General features: G+C 33.4%; 1 protein-coding gene across 5 annotated transcripts in view; it reads right to left on the bottom strand.

Moving 5' to 3' along the window:
* ARHGAP32 (Rho GTPase activating protein 32) overlaps positions 1-20,865 on the bottom strand; it is a 277,299-nt gene that overhangs the window by 60,138 nt on the left and 196,296 nt on the right. For all 5 annotated transcript variants that reach the window (XM_039872712.1, XM_039872714.1, XM_039872716.1 and 2 more), the window contains one exon: positions 10,709-10,790. In XM_039872712.1, the coding sequence (XP_039728646.1) occupies positions 10,709-10,790 (82 nt within the window). The remainder of the gene's footprint in view (positions 1-10,708; positions 10,791-20,865) is intronic.

Here is a 20,865-nt window from a genome sequence, read left to right as displayed (position 1 = left end):
ATAGTTGCCCGAGAGGAGGAGAATTACATAATTAATAACTCTCACCTGAAACCCGAGGCTACATGCTAGGCCATACAGGAATACATAGTAAAAAATGAGTGCATGCAAAAGCTGGTGAAATTAAAGTAAGGTCTGTAATCTAGTTCACTGCATTCTGACAATGTCAACTTTCTGGAGTTGATAATGTACTATATAGTTATGTGAGATGTTAGAATGGGAAGAAGTTGAGTTTTTTGAGAATATGGGAACTCTGTGCTATTTTTGCATCTTCTAAGACTATAATTACTTCAAAATGAGAAGCTAAAAAATATGGCTGACTGAAAACATTATGCTTTGCCTTCTAATGACCGCTTATGACAGGAGAGATCACTTATTATTCTTCTCTTGTATTTAACAAAATATGTGGAGGCTATCCTATGAAGGATTGTGTGTATCTGTGTGGATGGGGGTGGAGGGAAGAAGAGAATTCACTGGAAAGGCAATGAAAAGACATTCCAATCATTCTATTATAAAAACTACCTGAATTATTCAAACCTTTAACGGTATGTCAGCAAATGCTGCCAGCTTCACAGACAAAAATACATCCAGAATCAGATCACTTCTCACCACTTTTATAGCCACCATCCTGGTCTAAACTACCATCATCTCTTGCCAGGTTCATTACAAGAGCCACTGCCAAGCTCTCTTCTTCTACTCACGTCCTCTCCTATCCTTACACGGCAACAAAAGTGATCCTTTGAGGTAAGTCAGGTCAAACAACGACTCTGCTCAAAACCTTCTAATGTCTTCCCATCTAATTTTAAACATAAGCTAAAATTAAACAGGGTCCCCCAGGCCCCCAAAGAGAATATGATCCTCTTTCACCTCAAAGAGAATACGATCTTCTTTCTTTCTTTTACTCACTGCTCTAGTCAAAGTGGGCTTCCTGCTGATCCTTTAACAAGACAGAGATAGAGTTCAGTATCCCTCACTTGCAGCTCCCTTTCTGGAGGTATGTGTATATCTCCCCTCTTAATATCCTTTGGTCTTTGCTCAAAAAGTAACCTTCTAATGAGCCCATCCCTGACCACCTTTAAAATGATAACCCCACATGAGCAACAACATCCGAGCACTTCCTCTCCCCTGAAACCTCCTACTAGGGTTTATTTTTCTCCATACATCATCTATCATACTATATATTTCACTTGTTCACCTTTTTCTCTCTCTCATCACACTTAAATACAAACACCAAAATGACAATATTTTTGTCCGTTGTGTTCATTGCTTTAGCCCTAGTACTTAGTATGCATCCAATACATTTCTGATCAATGGATGAATAAATACTGGAAATGACCAAAAACGGGAACGTTGCTTTACTCAGGGCAAGGAGGAGACTGATTAGGGGCTTACTCCTAGCACTGGCTAAAGGGCATATGGGAGTTTTAGAAACAATTTTGATAACTACAGTAGAAATTGTTCATGTTTATAATTATCAATCAACTGTTTTGCTCCAAAACAGTAAAGAATGTAAATTAGTATATATGAGAATATCTGCCTATAAGCCAAATGATCTAGATGAGGAAAAAAGACACAAAAAGAGAAGTATCAAATTCAAAATAAGAAAACTCATTGCCATACACTATTTCCAAATAATTGACACAAACAATAGCTACTGTAGGCTGAAATGTATTCCTTCATTATTCAAAATATAGTGTTAGGACTAGTATCACGGAATTACCCAAGAGTTTATTAGAAATGCAGAACCACCGGCCCCACGTTAGACTTAACGAATCTACAGTTTTTAACACTATCTCTTAGGCAAATTTAATGCACGTTCAAGTTTGGGAAGCAATGACCTAAGAAGCCTACGTGAAGAACACGGTAAGTCATTTCAGGCAGGAGAAAGTTCATAGGCAAGGGAAGAAGAAACCCAAAGTATAATAAGAGGAAAATAAGGAAACATGTTACCGAATGCTGAATATAGATAATAAAATGGGAAAAACAGGTTACAAAGTTAGTTCCAGTATTTATGGAGCACTTTAAATTCTAGGCTAAAGATTTTGTATATAATTCTGTCGCAGAGGGAAACCACTGAAGTTTTTTGAAGTCAGAGATTACAAAATAAAAGTTGTATTCTAAAAACCATTTTAGTAGTAATTATTAAGATAATTTCAAAAGACATTCATTGTACATCTACTGTACATGCCACCCATGGGGGAGATAAAGATGAAGGAGACATACTTGTGACTTGTGAGGAGACTGCAATTTAGTGAGCAAGTGAAATAGCTGCTATTAGATTTGACTAATAACAGGAGATGGGGTTAGGAAGAGATGGGTCAGGGAAGCTTTCATGGACAACGTAGATCATGGCCTGAGTCTTGAAATACAAGGGGGATTTCAACCGGTCAACCTGGGAAGGAAGGCATTCAGACAGGAGGATCAGTAGGAGCAGACAAAAGCTATGACAGCACACGATGTGTTCAGAGAACAGAGAAGTAGAGCCCAGCAGGGTACATAGGGAAAAAGACTAGAAGAGAATGGAAGAGGAAGGCAGCTGAAAATGCCATAATAAAATATAGTTTAGAGTCATGTTTTATATACAGTGAGGAAAAACTGAGATTTATTTTTTGAATTAGAGAGGCATTAGGAAGACTATGGCTGAAACCAGCACATTAAATAGGTTTCTACAAGCACTTCTCTTCATCCTCTGTTTAACTCATCTTTTCCTTTAATTTCTGTTCTGTTCATATAGGCCTTATGGAAATCCAAATACATCTTTATTTATTCCTATTGCAATAAAAGCAAAGGATATTGAATAAATATTTGTTCCGAGAAAAAGAACAAAAAACTTTATCTCCAGTCAATGTTCTATAGTGGGAGAATTCTGAGTTTTGAGTTAATCAGCCACAAAAGAGTTAATCTATGTCAAGTACTTGGTACAGTGTCTGGCACATAGTAGGACTAAATAAGTGTTGGCTATAATTACTATTAGATGTCAGAAGATTTCATTCAATAAGTCCTTGTTGTGAAACTTTGAGCAAGTTGTTTAACCTCTCTGAGTTTCTGTAGTTCCATCTATTTAAAAAGGGGTGTGATGTGAAGACAGAAATATATTCCTTGTGAGGTATACTCTCAGTATCTCAAAGGGCAATATCAAGATTCAAACTCCAATTTAAATAATGTAAATACAAGTATTCATAAACTCTAAAGCACTTTACAAATATGTCATGTTATAAATTTTCTAACAATTCCCGGATGCAGTGAGAATAGATTATCTTCACCTTGCAATGTATTCGGAGAGAAAACTTCCTTAGGCATTCTAGCACTTTGATACTCTTTTGAATCTTATATCAATGTCTCCCATGGTACTGATTTTAATATCTGATTCTTAAAGTATTAGCTTCCAGAATACAAGTAAGCATACATTCAATGGAAAAAAAAAAATATTCAATACAACATTCCTCATAGGATAAGTAAAAACCTGGACCTGTTTTACTTGATATAGAAGGCCTAGTCACTTCACATGTCTGCTAACCAAAAAATTCAGCTATCATCAAAAAGAAGACAAAAATTTATGATGGAAACTCAAGTGCCATCCAAAGAGGCTCCCTCCCCAACCATAGTCCCATGAAAACTATTATAATTCATTTGTTTCGGTAATATATGTTGAAATACCGGTACACAGACTTATACTAACAAATAATGTATTAACTAAGTGTCTACATAAACAAAAGAAATCTAGTTTCTGACACTCTCAATTTAAATGATGTAACATAGTAGACAAGCATAAGTCAATATTTGGCATTTATTAAGTATCCAAAGGCTTCAAATACCTATCATTAATTTTCAAAAGTATCTTACCTCACTTTTCAGATAAAGAAATTAAAAGTCAGAGAAGCCAAAATGACATGTGCACAGACAGTAAAACATGGCATAGGGGTTAAAAACTCAAGGTTGGAGCCTGTGCTCTCGTCCTTTCAATTGTGCTGCTTTTCACGCAGGTATATAAATTGAATTAAAAGTCTGCATTGAATCTAGTGTCACAAAATATCTATTTCATGGGGTGGATGCATTAAGAATGACCCTTAGAAATTACCTATTTGGACAGTATGAACTTAAGGATAGACCACAATCTTTTTTTTTTTTCATGTTGTTTAGAGTAATACACAGAGTAGTGCATTTTAAAGGACTTGGATAATACAGAAGAAAACAGAGAAAAAATGAAATATCTCTTGCTATCTCCACATTCCCATTCTTCTTTTAAGTTAGATACGTATCCTTTCAGATCCTCTGCTATGAATTTATAATGGGATTATACTGTTCCGTGATTTCCTTTTTCATTTAACAACAACATCACAGAAAAAATTTCTCAAATTAGCACATATGCCTCTCCTTTATTATTTTTGACAGTTGCAGAGTACTTTGTGGTATCAAAGTATCAAATCTATTTTGAAATGTTATTTCGAACATTTATGGAAATACTGCAAAGAATATTCATCTAGATGAGATAGATATATTTAAAAAATGCAGTGACCAATTCAAAAATGACAAAGAACTTGAATAAACATATCTCCATAGTAGATATACAAATGGCCAATAAGCACTTGAAAAGATGCTCAACATCATTACGTTTCTGTATAATTATGTTTCTGTATAAGTACCAACAGAACATTACCAGCACTATAAACCCTCTCTTCTATCCATCCCCATCATCTACCCCCTCTCCTCTCAAAAAGCAACTGCTATTCTAACTTTCAACACTACAGAACACACTTGAACTCTAGATTTTAAACTCTTTCTTTGTATATATGGAATTTGACCATGTAAGTATGCATGCATATCAGGCTTCTTTCACTCAACATTTATTTTTGTGAGATTCATCTATGTTGTTGCATATGGCCATAACCTACGTCATTTTCATTGGTTTAGAGCAATCCACTGAATGAATATGCCATTATTTTTCCATTTTCATTCCACTGTGGATACACCTCTGTGTTTTTCTAGGGTTTTTTTTTGTTTCGGTTTTTTTTTTTTTGGAATTAGGAATAAGGTGCCTATGCCCAATCTATATATACCTAAGTGTGGATAAACATTATGCTCCCACCAGCAGTGTATGAAAATCGTCAATGATTTATGTCCTTACCAAATTTTGTTATAGTTACCCTTAAATTTTAACCATTCTGGGGAGTGTACTTTGGGAAGTCAATAAGATTTTAATTTGTATTTCCCTAAAAACTAATAATGTTGAATACCCTGTCATTTTAGAAATTTGTTTATTGAGCATTTTAGAAATTTGTTGTTCATGTTTTCACTCAAAAGAAAAATCTCTTTATCTGTCCTTTCCTTATTTGATTCTTTACATACTTTGGTTACCTGGTCTTTGTCACATAGGTATACTGCAATTATCTTTCTCTTTCTTCTAAACTTTAATTAATTTTAATTGTTAAGCTTTTCAATTATGACTACTGCTTTATGTCTAACTCAAGATCATGAAAATAGGTTATGAGGATATTCTACTGTGTTATCTTTCAAAAATTTTGTTTTACCTTTCATATACAAATATATAATTTTTATGGAATGGATTTTGTGTATAGGGTTAAATAAGGATCAGATATATATTTGTCCAGGTGACCTAATACCATTTATTGAAATTAGTATCCTTTTGACAATGCTCTGCAATGCCGCCTTTGTCGTAAATCAAGAACCTGTAAACACACAGATTTGTTTCCGGATTCTATTCTGTTCCACTGATCTGTCTATCCTTGCATCAATATCTTAATTAGTATCTTAATTAGTGAAGTTTTAACGATAAACCTTTATATCTATTATAGGAAGTTTCCCACTTTTTTTGTTCTTTAAATTTGCCTTGAGTATTTTGGTCTTTGTATTTCCATATAAATTTGAGAATCAGTTGTCTATTTCCACAAAAATTCCAACTCAAATCTTGGGGCATTTGTCAGCAACTCTACCCTATTGGGCTCTGAACTCCAACTTTTGTTCCCCTAGCACCATGATTTCTCTACTCCATCAGCAGATATCCTAGGAAAATAATGTCTCCATCTACTGGGGTCACACCTCTGGATGTCTTTCTTCTGTTTAACCTACTCAGTAATTGTTTACTGCCTCATTATTTCTCCAATACTGCAATGAGATATTTTTATATTTCTATCCAAATTTTCTAACTCTCCTCAGAGGGAAGGTTTGTCTAAATTCCCTAGTCTTTCATTTTTAGAAGTTTATGCCTAAGAGTAAGGTCTGCTTTTCTTCTCTCTTCACTTTTTCTCCCCATCATTCCCCTCCACACTCCCTCCCCTCACCCCTTTCTTTCTAGAGGAAAAAAGATGGATAATGCCAGAAGATGGAGAATTTCACCATGGAAACTAAAAACAAGACCCAACGTTAACCCCAGAAATGAAATAAATGATATAAGAATTGAAGAACTATTAGATAGGCTTCAGACACCTAAACAGAGAGAAAAATCAGTGAATTTTAAGATAGGTCACTAGAAAGTATCCAAACTTGACAGAAAAGATGTGTGAGACAGCATCAAAGAATATAACTAATGTGTAAAGGAAAGGAGGGACAGAGAATTGCCAAAATAAGTATCTTCAGAGATAATAGCTGAGAACATTAAAAACTTGAAGAAAGAAATTAATAAATAGATCCAACTTCTCAGTAAACTCCAAGCAGGACATGGTAACTCATTAATTTTATTTTTATATGCATAAATAAATGGAATATATTGAGAGCATTAAGAAGAGCTCCAAAGGGAATTTTTTTCCTATTGCTCTTGTTGTGTAATAATATAGAGAGCTTTAAATTTCAGTCTCAAACTATAGCTGCATCTTTCAGATTTGGCATCTAACAGTGACAGATGGCAATGTTAAAAATAAATAGAACATTCAAGTTGTTTATACTGTAGGCAAAGACATTTTTAAAGTGTGAAACAAGCCTGAGGCTGATAGAATTCACATTATCCTTTACAAAATTTATTAAGAATGTACATTTCCCTATACCAAACTTGCAATGCTGCTCACAAAAGATAAAATATTAGTTTTTGAAGGGGTGCTGTCATTATATGTCATTACTAATTTAGAATTAACAATGCCATACAGGTCTACTAATAGAAACAATTTTCTAGAAATATCAATAATTGATTAACTTTCTCAAGTTTTAAAAGCTTCTAGAGATTATCGCAATTCAAAACATGAGAAAGTATTTGATATAGTCTAATATCAATATTAAGCTAATTTTTAAAAACAGTTTACAGTACATCTCTGAGGCAAATTATCAAATATAAGGACTAATAACTAATAAGTTAGGCTAATACAGCGGGAATGTATAAAATAATGAAGAAATCATAATAAATTTTTATATTAAATTTTAATAACTTCAAAATAGTGACCACAAAAATCCATGATCATCTCAATAGGTTGATAAAAAGTAATTGAAAAAATTCACCATCCTTTTATGATAAAATCACTCAACAAACTAAGAATTGAAGGATACTTCCTCAATCCGATAAAAAGCATCCACAAAAACCTACAGCTAACATCTTAGTTAATGGTGAATGACTGGATGCTTCCTCCTAAGTTCAGAGACAAGACAAAGACGCCCATTCTTGAAACTTCTATTCAACACTGTATTAGAGATTCTTTCTAAAGCAACTGGGTAAGAAAAAGAAATTTTAAAAACATCCAGATTGGAAAGGAAGAAGTAAAAATATTTCTATTCACAGATGACATGATCTTGTATATAGAATATCCAAAGGAATCCACTAGAAAAACTACTAGAATAAACATTTCAACAAGATTTCAAGATATAAGATTAATATATAAAAATTAATTGTATTTTTATGCACTTGCAATGAATAAAAAATGAAATTTAAAAAAGTTCCATTTATAATAGCATCAAAAATAATAAAAATAAATTTAACAAAAATGCAAAACTTATACTCTGAAAACCACAAAACGTTTACCAAAATTAATAAAGTCTAAATATATGGAAAAACATCCCATGTTCATGAATTAGAAGATTTAAGAAATACTGATAAAATGGTAACACTTCCTAAATTGACATACAGATTTAATATAATCTCTATCAGAATCTCAGCTGACTTCTTTGTAAAAATGAAGAAACTGATTCTAAACAAACATGGAGACATGGAATTATGAGGGACCCAAAAAAGTCAAATCGATCCTGAATAAGAATAAAGTAGGACTTGTCGATTGCAAATTTTACTACAAAGCAACAGTAATCAAGACAGGCCTAAGAACAGACATATAGGTCAATGGAATAGAATTGAAAGTCCAGAAATAAATTCAAATGTCTAAGGTCAATTGATTTTCTACGAGGGAGTGAAGACAATTTAATGGGGACGAAATAATCTTTTAAACTTCTTAGAAGAGTATTTAGAAATAAATCTTGACCTTGAGTTAAGCAAAGCCTTCTTAGGTAAGACACCAACAACACAAGACCAAAAAATAAATAAATAAATTGAACATCAAAAGTACAAACTTCTATGTTTCAATGAACATCATCAAGAAAGGGAAAGATAACCTACAGAATGTGAGAAAATATTTGCAAGACACATTATCTGATAAAGAACTTGTATCTAGAATATATAAAGAACACTTAAAACTCAATAAAAAGACAAATAACCCAATTAAAAAATGGGCAAAAAATCTGAATAGACATTTCTCCAAAGATATACAAATGGGTAATATGCACATGAAACAATGCTCAACATTATTAACCACCAGGGAAATGCAAATCAAAACCACAAAGATATATCACTTCATACCCACTAAGATGGTAATGATCAAAACAACAATGACAAAGGCATGGAGCAACTGGAACTCGTACATCGCGGTAGCATTGTAAAATGGTGCACCTACTTTATAAAGCACTCTGGCAGTTCCTCAAAAGGTTAAACAGAATTACCATATGATCCAGCAATTCTACTCCTAGATATGTTAGGAGATAAAAACATATCTACTTAAAAACTTGTACATGAATGTTCATTGCAGCATTATTCATAACAGCCAATGGAAACAACCTGAAATGGATGGATAAATAAAATATGCTATATCCACACAATGGAATACTATTGAGCCATAAAAAGGATGAAGTGCTGAAACATGAATGAACCTTAAAAACATTATGCTAAGTGAAAGAAGCCAATCCCAAAAGACCACATATTAGAAGATTCCACTGATGTGAAATGTTCAGAACAGGGAACTCTAATAGGGAAAGCAGATTTGTAGCTGTTTGGGACAATGTCTCCTCATGGTTACAGGATTCTTTTTTTAAGTTACTGATGCCATATTAAAAAAGGAAAGAAACCTAGAGTCATCAGAACCACTAATGGACACTTACTGACCAAGTACCCATTGAAGAAGTCTTTGTAATAAATTTACTCTACTAAGGGGGATTTAATTGAGGACAAAAATGCCTTATAAAAAACTAAGAATCCTGACTTAAGTAGAACTGCAGAGAACACTGTTTTGAAGTATTGTTCTCTACTTAACAATAAAGGTAGTCTGTCTAAAATTTTTAAATTCCTATGAGAAAAAACTGGAACAAGCACTGACTTCTTAACCTTCTATGAAGAAATAAGCTTTGAAAGGAGTTATTATCCTTTACTTTTACCTAAATACTGCTGAAATGTCAATCTAGCTGTGCTGACATCTCTATTGACAACTTTTATATTTATTATCTTCTCTATGATTTTTTAAAAACCTACAAAAGAACAAATTCAAATTTTTTTGTAAATTTTCTCTTAATTCTTCCACAGGATTCATGGAAAATGGCAGAATTAAAATGAATTGGTTAAACAACTGCTCATTTATCAAATACTTTGAGGACAGAGGGGGGAAAGTACTAAATAAGAATAAACTTTGTTTTTCCTAATTCTTACAGAGATCCTAAACCTAGAATATACATTAAGGAAAACAAACAAATTGAGGTCCAGAAAGTTTTTCTTTTTCTTTTATTGCGGGGTGGGGGCGAGGGGGGAGAGATAGAGAATGGCAGGGTAGAGCACAGGGAATGTAATACAACTAGGAAAATAAATTTGATTATTTCCTCTCCCCTCTATAACCTTTTAGTTTTTGTTTTTATTTTCTTTTGAAAACTTTCCATCACATTAAAAAGTTCCAGACTAGATATTCTACAAAATTTGCAAAAATTAAATCACTCAAAAGAAACAAAAATGTCCATTTTCTTGAAACTGTAACATTGCTTTAGTTATTTGTAAACTATTCCACATATTTTTATAACACTATAAATATACTATATAAGTAATAAGAAATACTGTTTAAAATAGTTTTGATATTCATAGGCACCAATAAAATACACATTCCCTTCATCTATTAATTTTCAGCTAATCTACTAGCTCCATGTCAGTTCTTTAAAATTGCTATTTTTCTTTTATTATTTTATTGATTAATAAGCTATATTCCTACTACATAACTGTAAAAAATAATGACAAAGCTTAATGGAACAGTTTTTTAATACTGTTGAAAATTTTGAATGCATGTAAACTTTTGTGAAATAATCAATAGAGAAATAAGAATATATTAAAAATCGAAACCACATAAAATTAAGAACGCATAATATGTCAGTAAATACAAAGAAGAGCAAAACAAGCTATGTGCTTACTGTAAGAGGAAATCTGTATCTTGAAGCAGTTGACGAAATAACCATGCTAATGAAAAAGTGTACTCACCTGGTTTTGGCACTGAGTTGGTCACTGACTGGGGAATTTTCTGATTAATTAACTCAACACAGTGTCCAGGGAAGAGTCCCACCTAAGGGGGGAAAAAAAAAAGCAGCAAAGAGAGGATTCTAAACCAGAGATCAGATCAGTGTGTGAACACTGCCAATTCAATTCCAGTAATGTACTCCACAGTCCTTCCCAAATGATTCTATTATTCCAAGACTCTAAATCACAGACAATGCCAATTACACAAACAAATAATAAAACAATCTGTTGCTATGAGTATGTAGAGTTATGTGTTTTATTTGTCTAAAACCTAAGTCTGTTTTTTCAGTTTTAGCTTTTAATTTCCCATATGTTTCTAAGCCAATTAAAATATTTAGTCTGATACCAAGCTACGCATGCAAGTTATTAATTTTTACCTCTCAATAATTTATTCTGCTGAAATGTCAATCAAGTTGTGTTGACATATCTACTGCCAACTTTTATATTTATTATCTTCTCTATTTTTTAAAAATTTACACAGTACCACACTCAAATTTTTTTGTAAATTTTCTCTTAATTCTCCCACAGGATTCATGAAATGTGACAAAATTAAAAAGAATTGGTTAAATAACCGCTCATTTAAAATACTGGTTCATACTGTTGTTAAAGAGTTAGTAGTGTTTGGATAAGTGGGAAAACAAGAGAGTAGAAAAGAGCCAATCTCAGCAGTGGTGAGAGAATCTGGCTTTGAAAAACTCTTTGTCCTGGCAGACTCCTAAGAATTCTATGGCATTAGGTTGAATCCTAAGAAGGTCGAATCCTAGGAAAACTGACCACCAGATCACCCAGAAATACTGTACAGTATGACCAGAAGAACGAATACAGAGATAAACAGCCTGGGAACAAAAGTAAAAAGGAAATCTTTACCAATATTTATAGATGTTTCCTTAGACAGGAATATATTGAGCCGCCATGCAGCAGATGTTAAAGCCGAAACATGAAAACTACATCACATTGTACATCCTTCTGTTGACAGACTCTGGGAAAAAATGAAATAGTCTTCCAAGAGTATGATTCATTGTGAAGTTCTGAGCTGTATAATTTCCAACTGTGTGGGATTATTTTCACATACTCATTTGCTGCATTATTATTTCAATTTCGGGATCGATACTCTATGGTAGTTCTTAAAATTATAAAGATGTAACCAGTTATCATGAGTTGAAAAGGGGTTATTATCAGTTTTGTTTGAAAGATTTGATTTCGGGATTCTTAAAGTCGCCATATATTGCCTTTCAAAATGATACTTTAAGTATTTGTTTTATTGGTGAAATTCTATACCATATTTTGCTTAACTTCTCTTATTTAACTAGACAAGGAGAAATTCTACCAAGATTGATTAGAACCAGATAAAAATCAACCTGAAAAATCCTCGTCCTCTCTTACACAAATCAGTTATTACGAGAGTGTATACGGTATAATGGTTGACAGTGTAGCCGCAAGAGTAAAAGTGCCTGGGTTCAACTCTAGGTCAGCTACATACTAGATCAGGTTTGCAACTTGGCTTCTCTATTTCAGTTTATTCATCTAAACATAATAGCTCATAAAGGTTGTTATGAGAATTAAATGGATCAGTACAAGCAAAATACATGTAGTTAGCACTTGTTAAATGTTATCTATTATTATCCCAGTATGTTGTCTACTAGAAGACCTATAGGGCTCCAGCTCCTCCATTAAATAGATATGACAGACACATAACACTTGCCACCTTTTGCATGTTTGTACTTAAGTTTCCTTACTATCAAATATCATCATTTCCATAAAAGTCTAATTCGTGTCTATTTATAAACATTTTCCTGCATTTTGATATGGAGAAAATACCAGAATCTAAACTTGGCCCACCTATTTACCAAAATTTTGTGCTCTGGAACAAATTGCTTAACCTCTGCCTCAGTTTCTTAAATTTGTAAAAATGGGGATAATATTAAATACAACAATAATTGTGTCAAAACACCTAGTCTAGTTTCTAAATTCATTACTTCTTCACAAAGACTGAACAAAGCTTAATAAATTTCTTTGGGAACTATACAATATATATTAGTTATGTTTTCACCTTTTAATTTTGTGTCAATGCATTAGGTTTAAGTATATGGGGTAAAATACTGTACTATGTAGAAGTCTATAGTCATGTACTATGTAGAGATCTATAGTCACTTAACTCCAATCTATGCTCACTTGTCTTCCTTTATTATAAAGCGTAACACTACTAATTATTGGCTAAACTAAATATTTACTTTCCCAGACTCCTTGGATCCAGGTACAGCCATGGCACATGTAAACACAGGTCTACTGAAACTGTTCTGCCTCCTCCTTTCTGCTGTAAATGCAGGCATTAAGTTTGGATCTGTAGGAGCCTCATTTGACCCTGAAAGAAAGGCCAAGAGGATCTTAGAGGCTTCTGTCTAGCTGCAGATTCAACAGTAGCAGTCACCTTTTCTGTTTACTTTTCTGTTTCTTGAAGCCAAAAGAAGTCCTAACTGTTGAAATGAATCAACCTGCTGAACTGATGACATCAAATCACTATTTTTTTTTAATTTAAAAGAGTTGATTCTATTAATTTGTAAAAGGGAAATAGAATATATTGTCATATTAAAAAGTTGTCATAAGGAGTATGTCAATGTCTTGGCAGAGTGAGAAGACTGCTTTCTATCTCCCCTTAAATTTACAACAAGTTGGAAATCTATAATCCAATAAAGGTTCCTCTCCTCAACACACAAACATACCTGAGAAATCTACACATGGGTACTGTAAAGGTGGGCATACTGAGATGCATAGGAGAGGCAGGACAAGGGGAAGGACAGGGACAGTGTTGAGCTTGCTATGGCCTCAGCTAACTTGTTAACACTGGAAGAATTGGGGTGCAGTGCCACTACAGTCTAGTGGAGTTTAAGAGAGGCATAAGCAGCATAGGTGCCCAAGAATCTGGATCCATTTCCCATTCCTTACACTGCAAAGAAACATGCTAGATGCGAAGGAGATGCTTCTATGGCCGCCAGACTACAGCACAGTGGTGCCTGCAGCCATAAGGAACAAGGGCCCTTGGAAGCACAGGGGACTCAAAAACTAGGTTCCTCCTCCATCTGACATATCTACCCAACAGTAGTGGCGCCCCCAGATGGAGGTATCCCAAAAATGGCTAAAAGGCCCACCACTCAGGTCGCCCAGGTGTCAATTTCCATAACTACAGTGATGTCCCCCCTCCGCCTCAAGGCAACCCCAGAGGCATAAGTAGCACAAGAGAAAACAAAAACTTGAGCACCATCTACTGGAAAACAAACTCTAGTTATCAACCTGCTGAATTGATAAGATCAAAATAGTATCTAAACAAGAAAAGAGTGTACTACCTCAAATATGCAGGCAGAGAAGCACTACATCAGTACCATGAACAACCAAGGAAACATGGTAACACAGAAAGAAAACAACAATTCTCCAGAAACTAAACTTAAGGGAGACCGTGATTTAAATGACAGAGAATTCAAGTTTGTAGTGATGAAGGAACTCAACCTAGTATAAGAAAACTCAGAAAGGCAATTCGATGAGCTCAGGAATAAAATTAATGAACAGAAACATTACCAAAGAGATTAAAACTGTAAAAGAGAACCAAAAAGAGATTCTTATGTTGAAGAACTCAATAAATGAGATGAAGTACTCAACAAATGAAATGAAGAATGCATTAGAAAGGACTGGAAACAGAGAAGATCATATGGAAGAGATAATGAGTGAGCTCAAAAGTAGAAACCTAGAAATGATTCAGATAGAAGAGTTTTTAAAGAACTCTATAAGAACTATCTGATTCCATTAGAAAGAGCAACATAAAATTAATGGGTATCACAGGAGGACAAGAGAGGGAGAAGGGAACAGACAGCCTATTCAAAATATTATTGATGAGAACTTTCCAAACCTAGGAAAAGATCTGAACATTAATGTAAAAGAAGCTAACAGAACTCAAAAGACCTTCTCCGGGACATATTATTAAAAATGACAAAAGCTAATGATAAAAATAAAAAAGAAAAGAAATTCTCAGGGCTGCCAGGGGGAAAAAGACAGTAACCTACAAGGGAAACATCATGTTATCATCGGATTTCTCAGAAACACTACAGGCCAGGACAAAGTGGAATGATATTGTCAGAGTTTTGAAGGAGGGAAATCACCAGCCAAGAATAATATATCTAGAAAAATTGCCCTTTAGATATGAAGAAGAAATAAAGGTGTTCCCAAACCAAAGAAAAAAAAAACTGAGGAAATTTATCAACACAAGACCTAAATTATACATAAAACTATGAAAGGAGTTCTTCTACCTGAAACAAAAAGACGAAAAGTACACAAAACTTTGAGTAAGGTGACAAAGAGACAAACAGAAACAGGAAATTGCAACTCTATTGCAGAACAGGGTATTAAACATTTAATTACAACACAAAGGTTAAAAGGAATAAAGTATTAAAATAACAATAGCTATTGCAATTTGGTAATAAACACACAACATAAAAAGGGATAATTTGTGACAAAAATATAAAAGGGGTGGAAGAAAAGGATGGAACTCAATAGGTGAATAAAGATAAGCTGCTATCAGAAAATAAAAAGGACTATTTTATCTGAGATGCTTTATACAAACCTCATGATAACTACAAAACAAAAATCCAGAGCTGAGATAAGAAACATGAAAAAAAAAAAAAGAGAGAGAGAGAGAAAAAAGTCATAGAAAACCATCAAACAAAAATATCAGACAGAACACAAGAGAAAGGTAACGACAGATAAACAGAGCAACCAGAAAACAAAAGATAAAATAGCTACAGTAAGTCCTCATAATCAATAATCAACCTGAATGTAAATGGTCTGAACTTACCAGTCAAAAGGCACAGAGTACAAAATGGATTAAAGCAAGACCTGACTATATGCTGCCTTCAGGAGACCCTCTGCAGCTACAAAAACAAAGGTTTAATGTAAAGAGGTGGAAGATAGTACTCCAAGCAAATGGTACCCAGAATAAAGCAGATGCAGTCATACTTATATCAAACAAAAGATTTCAAGACAAAAAAGGTAAAAGAGACAAAGATGAACATTTTATAGTGATAAAGGGGAAAATCCACCAAGATATAATATAATATAATATAATATAATATAATATAATATGATATAATATAATATAATATTATACACACACACACACAACCTAGGAGCATGAAAATATATAAAGCAATTACTGACAGACTGAAAGGGAGAAACTGACAGTATAAAAATAATAGTAGAGGATTTTAATATCCCACTACATCAATGGATAGATCATCTAGCCAAAAATCAACATGGAAACATTAGCCTTAAATGACACATTAGAGCAGATGGACTTAGATATTTATAGAACTTTCCATCCCAAACAACAGAATACACATTCTTTTCAAATGCACATGGAACACTCTCAAGGACAGACCATATATTGAGACACAAAACAAGTCTCAATAAATTTAAGAAGATTTAAATCATAATAAGAGTCTATTATAACCAAACTAGAAATTAACTACAGGTAGAAAGCTGGAAAAAATACAACAAATATGTGGAGATTAATCAACATGCTCCTGAACAACTATTGGGTAAAAGACAAATGAAAATGAAAATATGGCACACCAAAATTTCTAGGATGCAGCAAAAGTGGTACGAAGAGCGAGTTTAGAGCAATGCAAGCCTATTTCAAGAAATAAGGAAAATCTCAAATAAACAATCTAACTTCACACCTTAAGGAGTTAGCAAAAGAAGAACAAATGAAGCCCAAAGTTAGCAGAAGGTGAGAAATAATAAAAATCAGAGCATAAATAAATAAATAATAGGAAAAAACAACAGAGACAATTAATGAAGCAAAGAGCTGGTTCTTTGAAAAGGTAAAATTGACAAACCTTTAGTTAAACTCACTAAGGAAAAAAGAGAGAAGACAAATAAAATCAGAAATAAAAGAATTGAAGTTACAACAGATACTACAGAAATACAAAGTATTATACAAGAATGCAATGAAAGACTATAGACCAACAAATTAGACAACTTAGCAGAAACGGACAAATTCTTAGAAACATATCTTTCTAGACAGAACCGTGAAGAATTGGAAAACTTGAATAGGCTGATTACTATTAAGAAAATTGAAATAGTATTCAAAAAACTCCCAAAAAACAAAAGTCCAGGACCACGGGGCTCTTAGTGAATGGCTTCTATATACTAACGAAATATCAGAAAGAGGAATAAAGAAAACAATCCAATTTACAACATAACAAAAAGAATAAAATACCTAGGAATAAATTTAATACAGGAGATGAAGTACCTGTACATTGAAAACTATAAGACATTGTTGAAGGAATTTAGAGAAGATAAAAAAATTGAAAGATATTGTGCTCATGGATTGGAAGAATTAACATTTAAAATGTTCATATTACCTAAAGTAATATACAGATTCAATGTGATCCCTAAAATTCTAATATAATTTTTTGACAGAAAATCCTCAAACCTGTATGGAACCTAAAAAGATCCCACATTGCCAAAGCAATCCTAAGGAAAAACAAAACAAAACAAATCTGGAGGTATCACACATCCCAATTTTAAACTAAACTACAAAGCTACAGTAATCAAAACAGTATGCTATTGGCAGAAAAAGTGAAACAGAGTCCAATGAAACAGAATTGAGACTTCATAAATAAACCCACACATAGAAGGGCATGTAATTTATGACAAAGGAGCCAAAAATATACAATGAAGAAAGAAAAGTCTCTTCAATAAATGGTACTGGGGAAATTGGACAGTCATATTCAAAAGGATAAAACTAGACCACTATCTCACAACATACACAAAAATTAACTGAAATGTATTAAAGTTATGAATGCAAGATGTGAAACAATAAAATATGTAGAAAACACAGGCACTAAGCTTCTGGACATTGGTCCCAGAGTGTTTTTGTGAATTTGACTCCAAAGGCAAGGGAAACAAAACCAAAAATAAACAAATGGGACTACATCAGACTAAAAAGCTCTGCACAGCAAAAGAAATTATCAACAAAACAAAAAGGCAACCAACCTAATGGAAGAAGATACTTGCAAATGATCCTTCTGATAAGAGATTAATATCCAACAAAATAAAGAACTCATACAACTCAGTAACAAAAAACAATCCGATTAAAAAATGGGCAAAGGATCTGAATAAACATTTTTATAAGGAAGACATACATGTGGCCAACAGACATATGAAAAGATGTTCAACATCACTAGTTACTAAGGAAATGCATATCAAAACCACAATGAGACATCACCTCACACCTGTTAGAGTGGCTATTATCAAAAAGAGAAGAATCAACAAGTGTTGGAAAGAATGTAGAGAAAAGGGAATCTTCTTACACTGTTGGTGGGAATGTAAATTGGTACAGCCACTATGCAAAATAGTATGGAGGTTCCTTTAAAAATTTGGAATAGAACCACCGTATGAACCAGGAATTCCTCTTCTGGGTATTTACTCCCAAAATAAATATAAAAACAAATTCATTAAGATCTATATACTCCTTTGTTCATTGCAGCATTATTTACAATAGCCAAGACACAGAAACAAACTAAATGCCCGTCCACGGATGATGGGATACAGAATATGTGGTGTGTACACACACACACACACATTCACGCAATGGGAATACTACACAGCCATAAAAGACAAAATATTGCCATTTGTGACAACATGGATGGATCAAATACAATCAGTATTATGCAAAGTGAAATAAATCAGATGGAAAAGAACAAAATCCATGATTTCACTCGTATGTGGAATATAAAGCAAAAAGTAACAAACGAATAAATAAAAAGAAAAAAAAATCTCATAGATATAGACAACAAAATGGTGGTTACCAAAGGGAAAGGAGGTAGGTGGGGTAGGGCGAATTGGGTAAAAGGGTGTCAAATTTTGCTAATGAAAGGATACTGGATTTTGTGTGGTGAGCATGCAATAGAGTATACAGGTAATGAATTATAATGTTGCATACCAGAAATTTATATGTTATTAACCAATGTTACCTCGATAAACTTAATTTTCAAAAAAAGTGTATGACCAAAAAAAACTGCCAACAGAAAAAATAAAACTATGTTGTCATTCTGTTTCATATATTATTCTTTATTCAACAGTAGCAATTTCTAAAGCTCTAATTTCTATGGCTGGCAAGAATTAGAGGAAATGGGTATACTGGTAGGGTCAAAATGAAATTCAACTCTAGAAGAACGTGAACTAGAGATAAAAGACCGGCATCTAGGGCCCATAAAGTAGAGGATTTAAGTAGGTAATAAAAATATAGTAACAGAATAAAAAGACCAATGGAAAGATAAGGCTGGAACAGGTTAGGGATGGGCTTACAAGAAGGCGAGGACATTCATTTTGGTAGTTTCCCCCCAAGTCTTTGAGATAAAGGGAGAAGCCTGAGAAGCTACTATATCCTATGGTGTGCTGGTAATTGTTTAACAACTGGCTTTTTGAGGAAAAGGCCTTGATTTATAGAGTGTGCTAGTGTTTATGGTGTAAATCCCCCCACCTCAGCTGGTTTCAAGCTACCGATGTGACACAACTGAATGCAGAGTTGAAATGAGATTCAAAGTAGTCTGTTGTGTAGTATTTACGCCACACAGTATATTAGGTATAAGTAACCTTCAGAACATAGATACCAGCAAAATATTATTAAAAAGCTTTAAGTATTCATTACCTTTGTTTTTAATAATAACTCATTTCATTATAAATATATACGCTTTTATTTTTAATAATGGCTGTTATTTACAAATAACTGTCCTACAAAATTCCTAAAAATTTCACAACTGGCTCCAGCTCATCACTAATCTATTTCTATACACTTGTCCTTTGCCTGCCCTACTTCTAATAGCTCCTGGGAATAGGTTTCTAGCAACTTGACAAGTATATGGCTTGAATAAAGAGATCTAAAGGAAAAAGATTGCAATCTGATTTGTCTGATCTTCTACCTTGAGGATATGCTCACATTATAAAGAATATAGGTTTGGCTACAAAAATGAATGTACTAAAAAATATTTTGGTACAACTTAGAGGGAACGTTAGGAAAAAAGCTACTACTATAAAATAGGCCTGGGGCTTTAGTAGCAGTAGGAATGTAAAAAAATTACTGCTTAGAGGTGGATCCTAACCCTAACTATGGTATCTATGAGGCAATCAATCAAAATCTAAAAAGGTTCAAATATATAGTGATGGAAGGAAATTTAACTTTGGGTGGTGAATGCACAACGCAATATATATATATATATATATATGTGTATATATATATATATATATATATATATATATATATATGATGTGTTATTGAATCATATGCTTGAAACCTATATAGATTTTATTAACCAATGTCATCCCAATAATTCCAATTTAAATAAAGAAAAAATCTAAATAGGGATTTCGACATAAGAACAATGTTTATCATTTACTTTTCTAAAAATTCTTGTTTAATGGTTTATGTATTTAATTTACGGCTAGTGAAACTTTAGGGCTGTGAGCATAACAAATTTTTTTTATTATTATTAAGCTTAGTAAAGTATAGCTCTTACTCCCAGGACTATACTATGGATTTTTTTCATCAATTAAAACCATCTGGCCTCAGAGTTTCCATTTTTTCATTTTCTGACTACAACTTCCTATCCTTCTAGGTCTTTAATGTTCCTTCCTATTCCATGCTGAGTGAAGTTCAAATTCAAAGACATTGCAACCCCGCCTTCCTATACTCCCCAACCAGCCCCTATCCCCACTCCGGGTACCTATCCCCCTTCCAATATCTTTTTTTGATACCCAGTATGGACCCTGTGCCTGATCATTTGAACTTTAAAAAAAAAAATCAGTACTCTTAATTTCCTTGCAATATTAACCTTCTGCCAAACCAATCCAGCGAACCAAGACTGCTTCATTATACTTTCCTTCTTGCATGCTTCAATACTGCTGGAGAAAAATCACATCACTGAGGAGATTCAAACCAAGACAAATTCATAATCTCTCATCTAGAAACGGCCAACTATTTTTTCCCCACTCCTCAAACTTTCTTAGACAACCCACTCCTCTTTACGATCTCTGTCTAGTCCAACATCCATGCCTCTGCCAAGACCATCCCA

This window comes from Pteropus medius, unplaced genomic scaffold, assembly GCF_902729225.1.
Source record: "Pteropus medius unplaced genomic scaffold, Ma_sr-lr_union100, whole genome shotgun sequence".
Taxonomy (NCBI): Eukaryota; Metazoa; Chordata; class Mammalia; order Chiroptera; family Pteropodidae; genus Pteropus; species Pteropus medius.
Note: the sequence above shows the minus strand (reverse complement) of the source record. Positions and strands in the feature narration are given on the sequence as shown.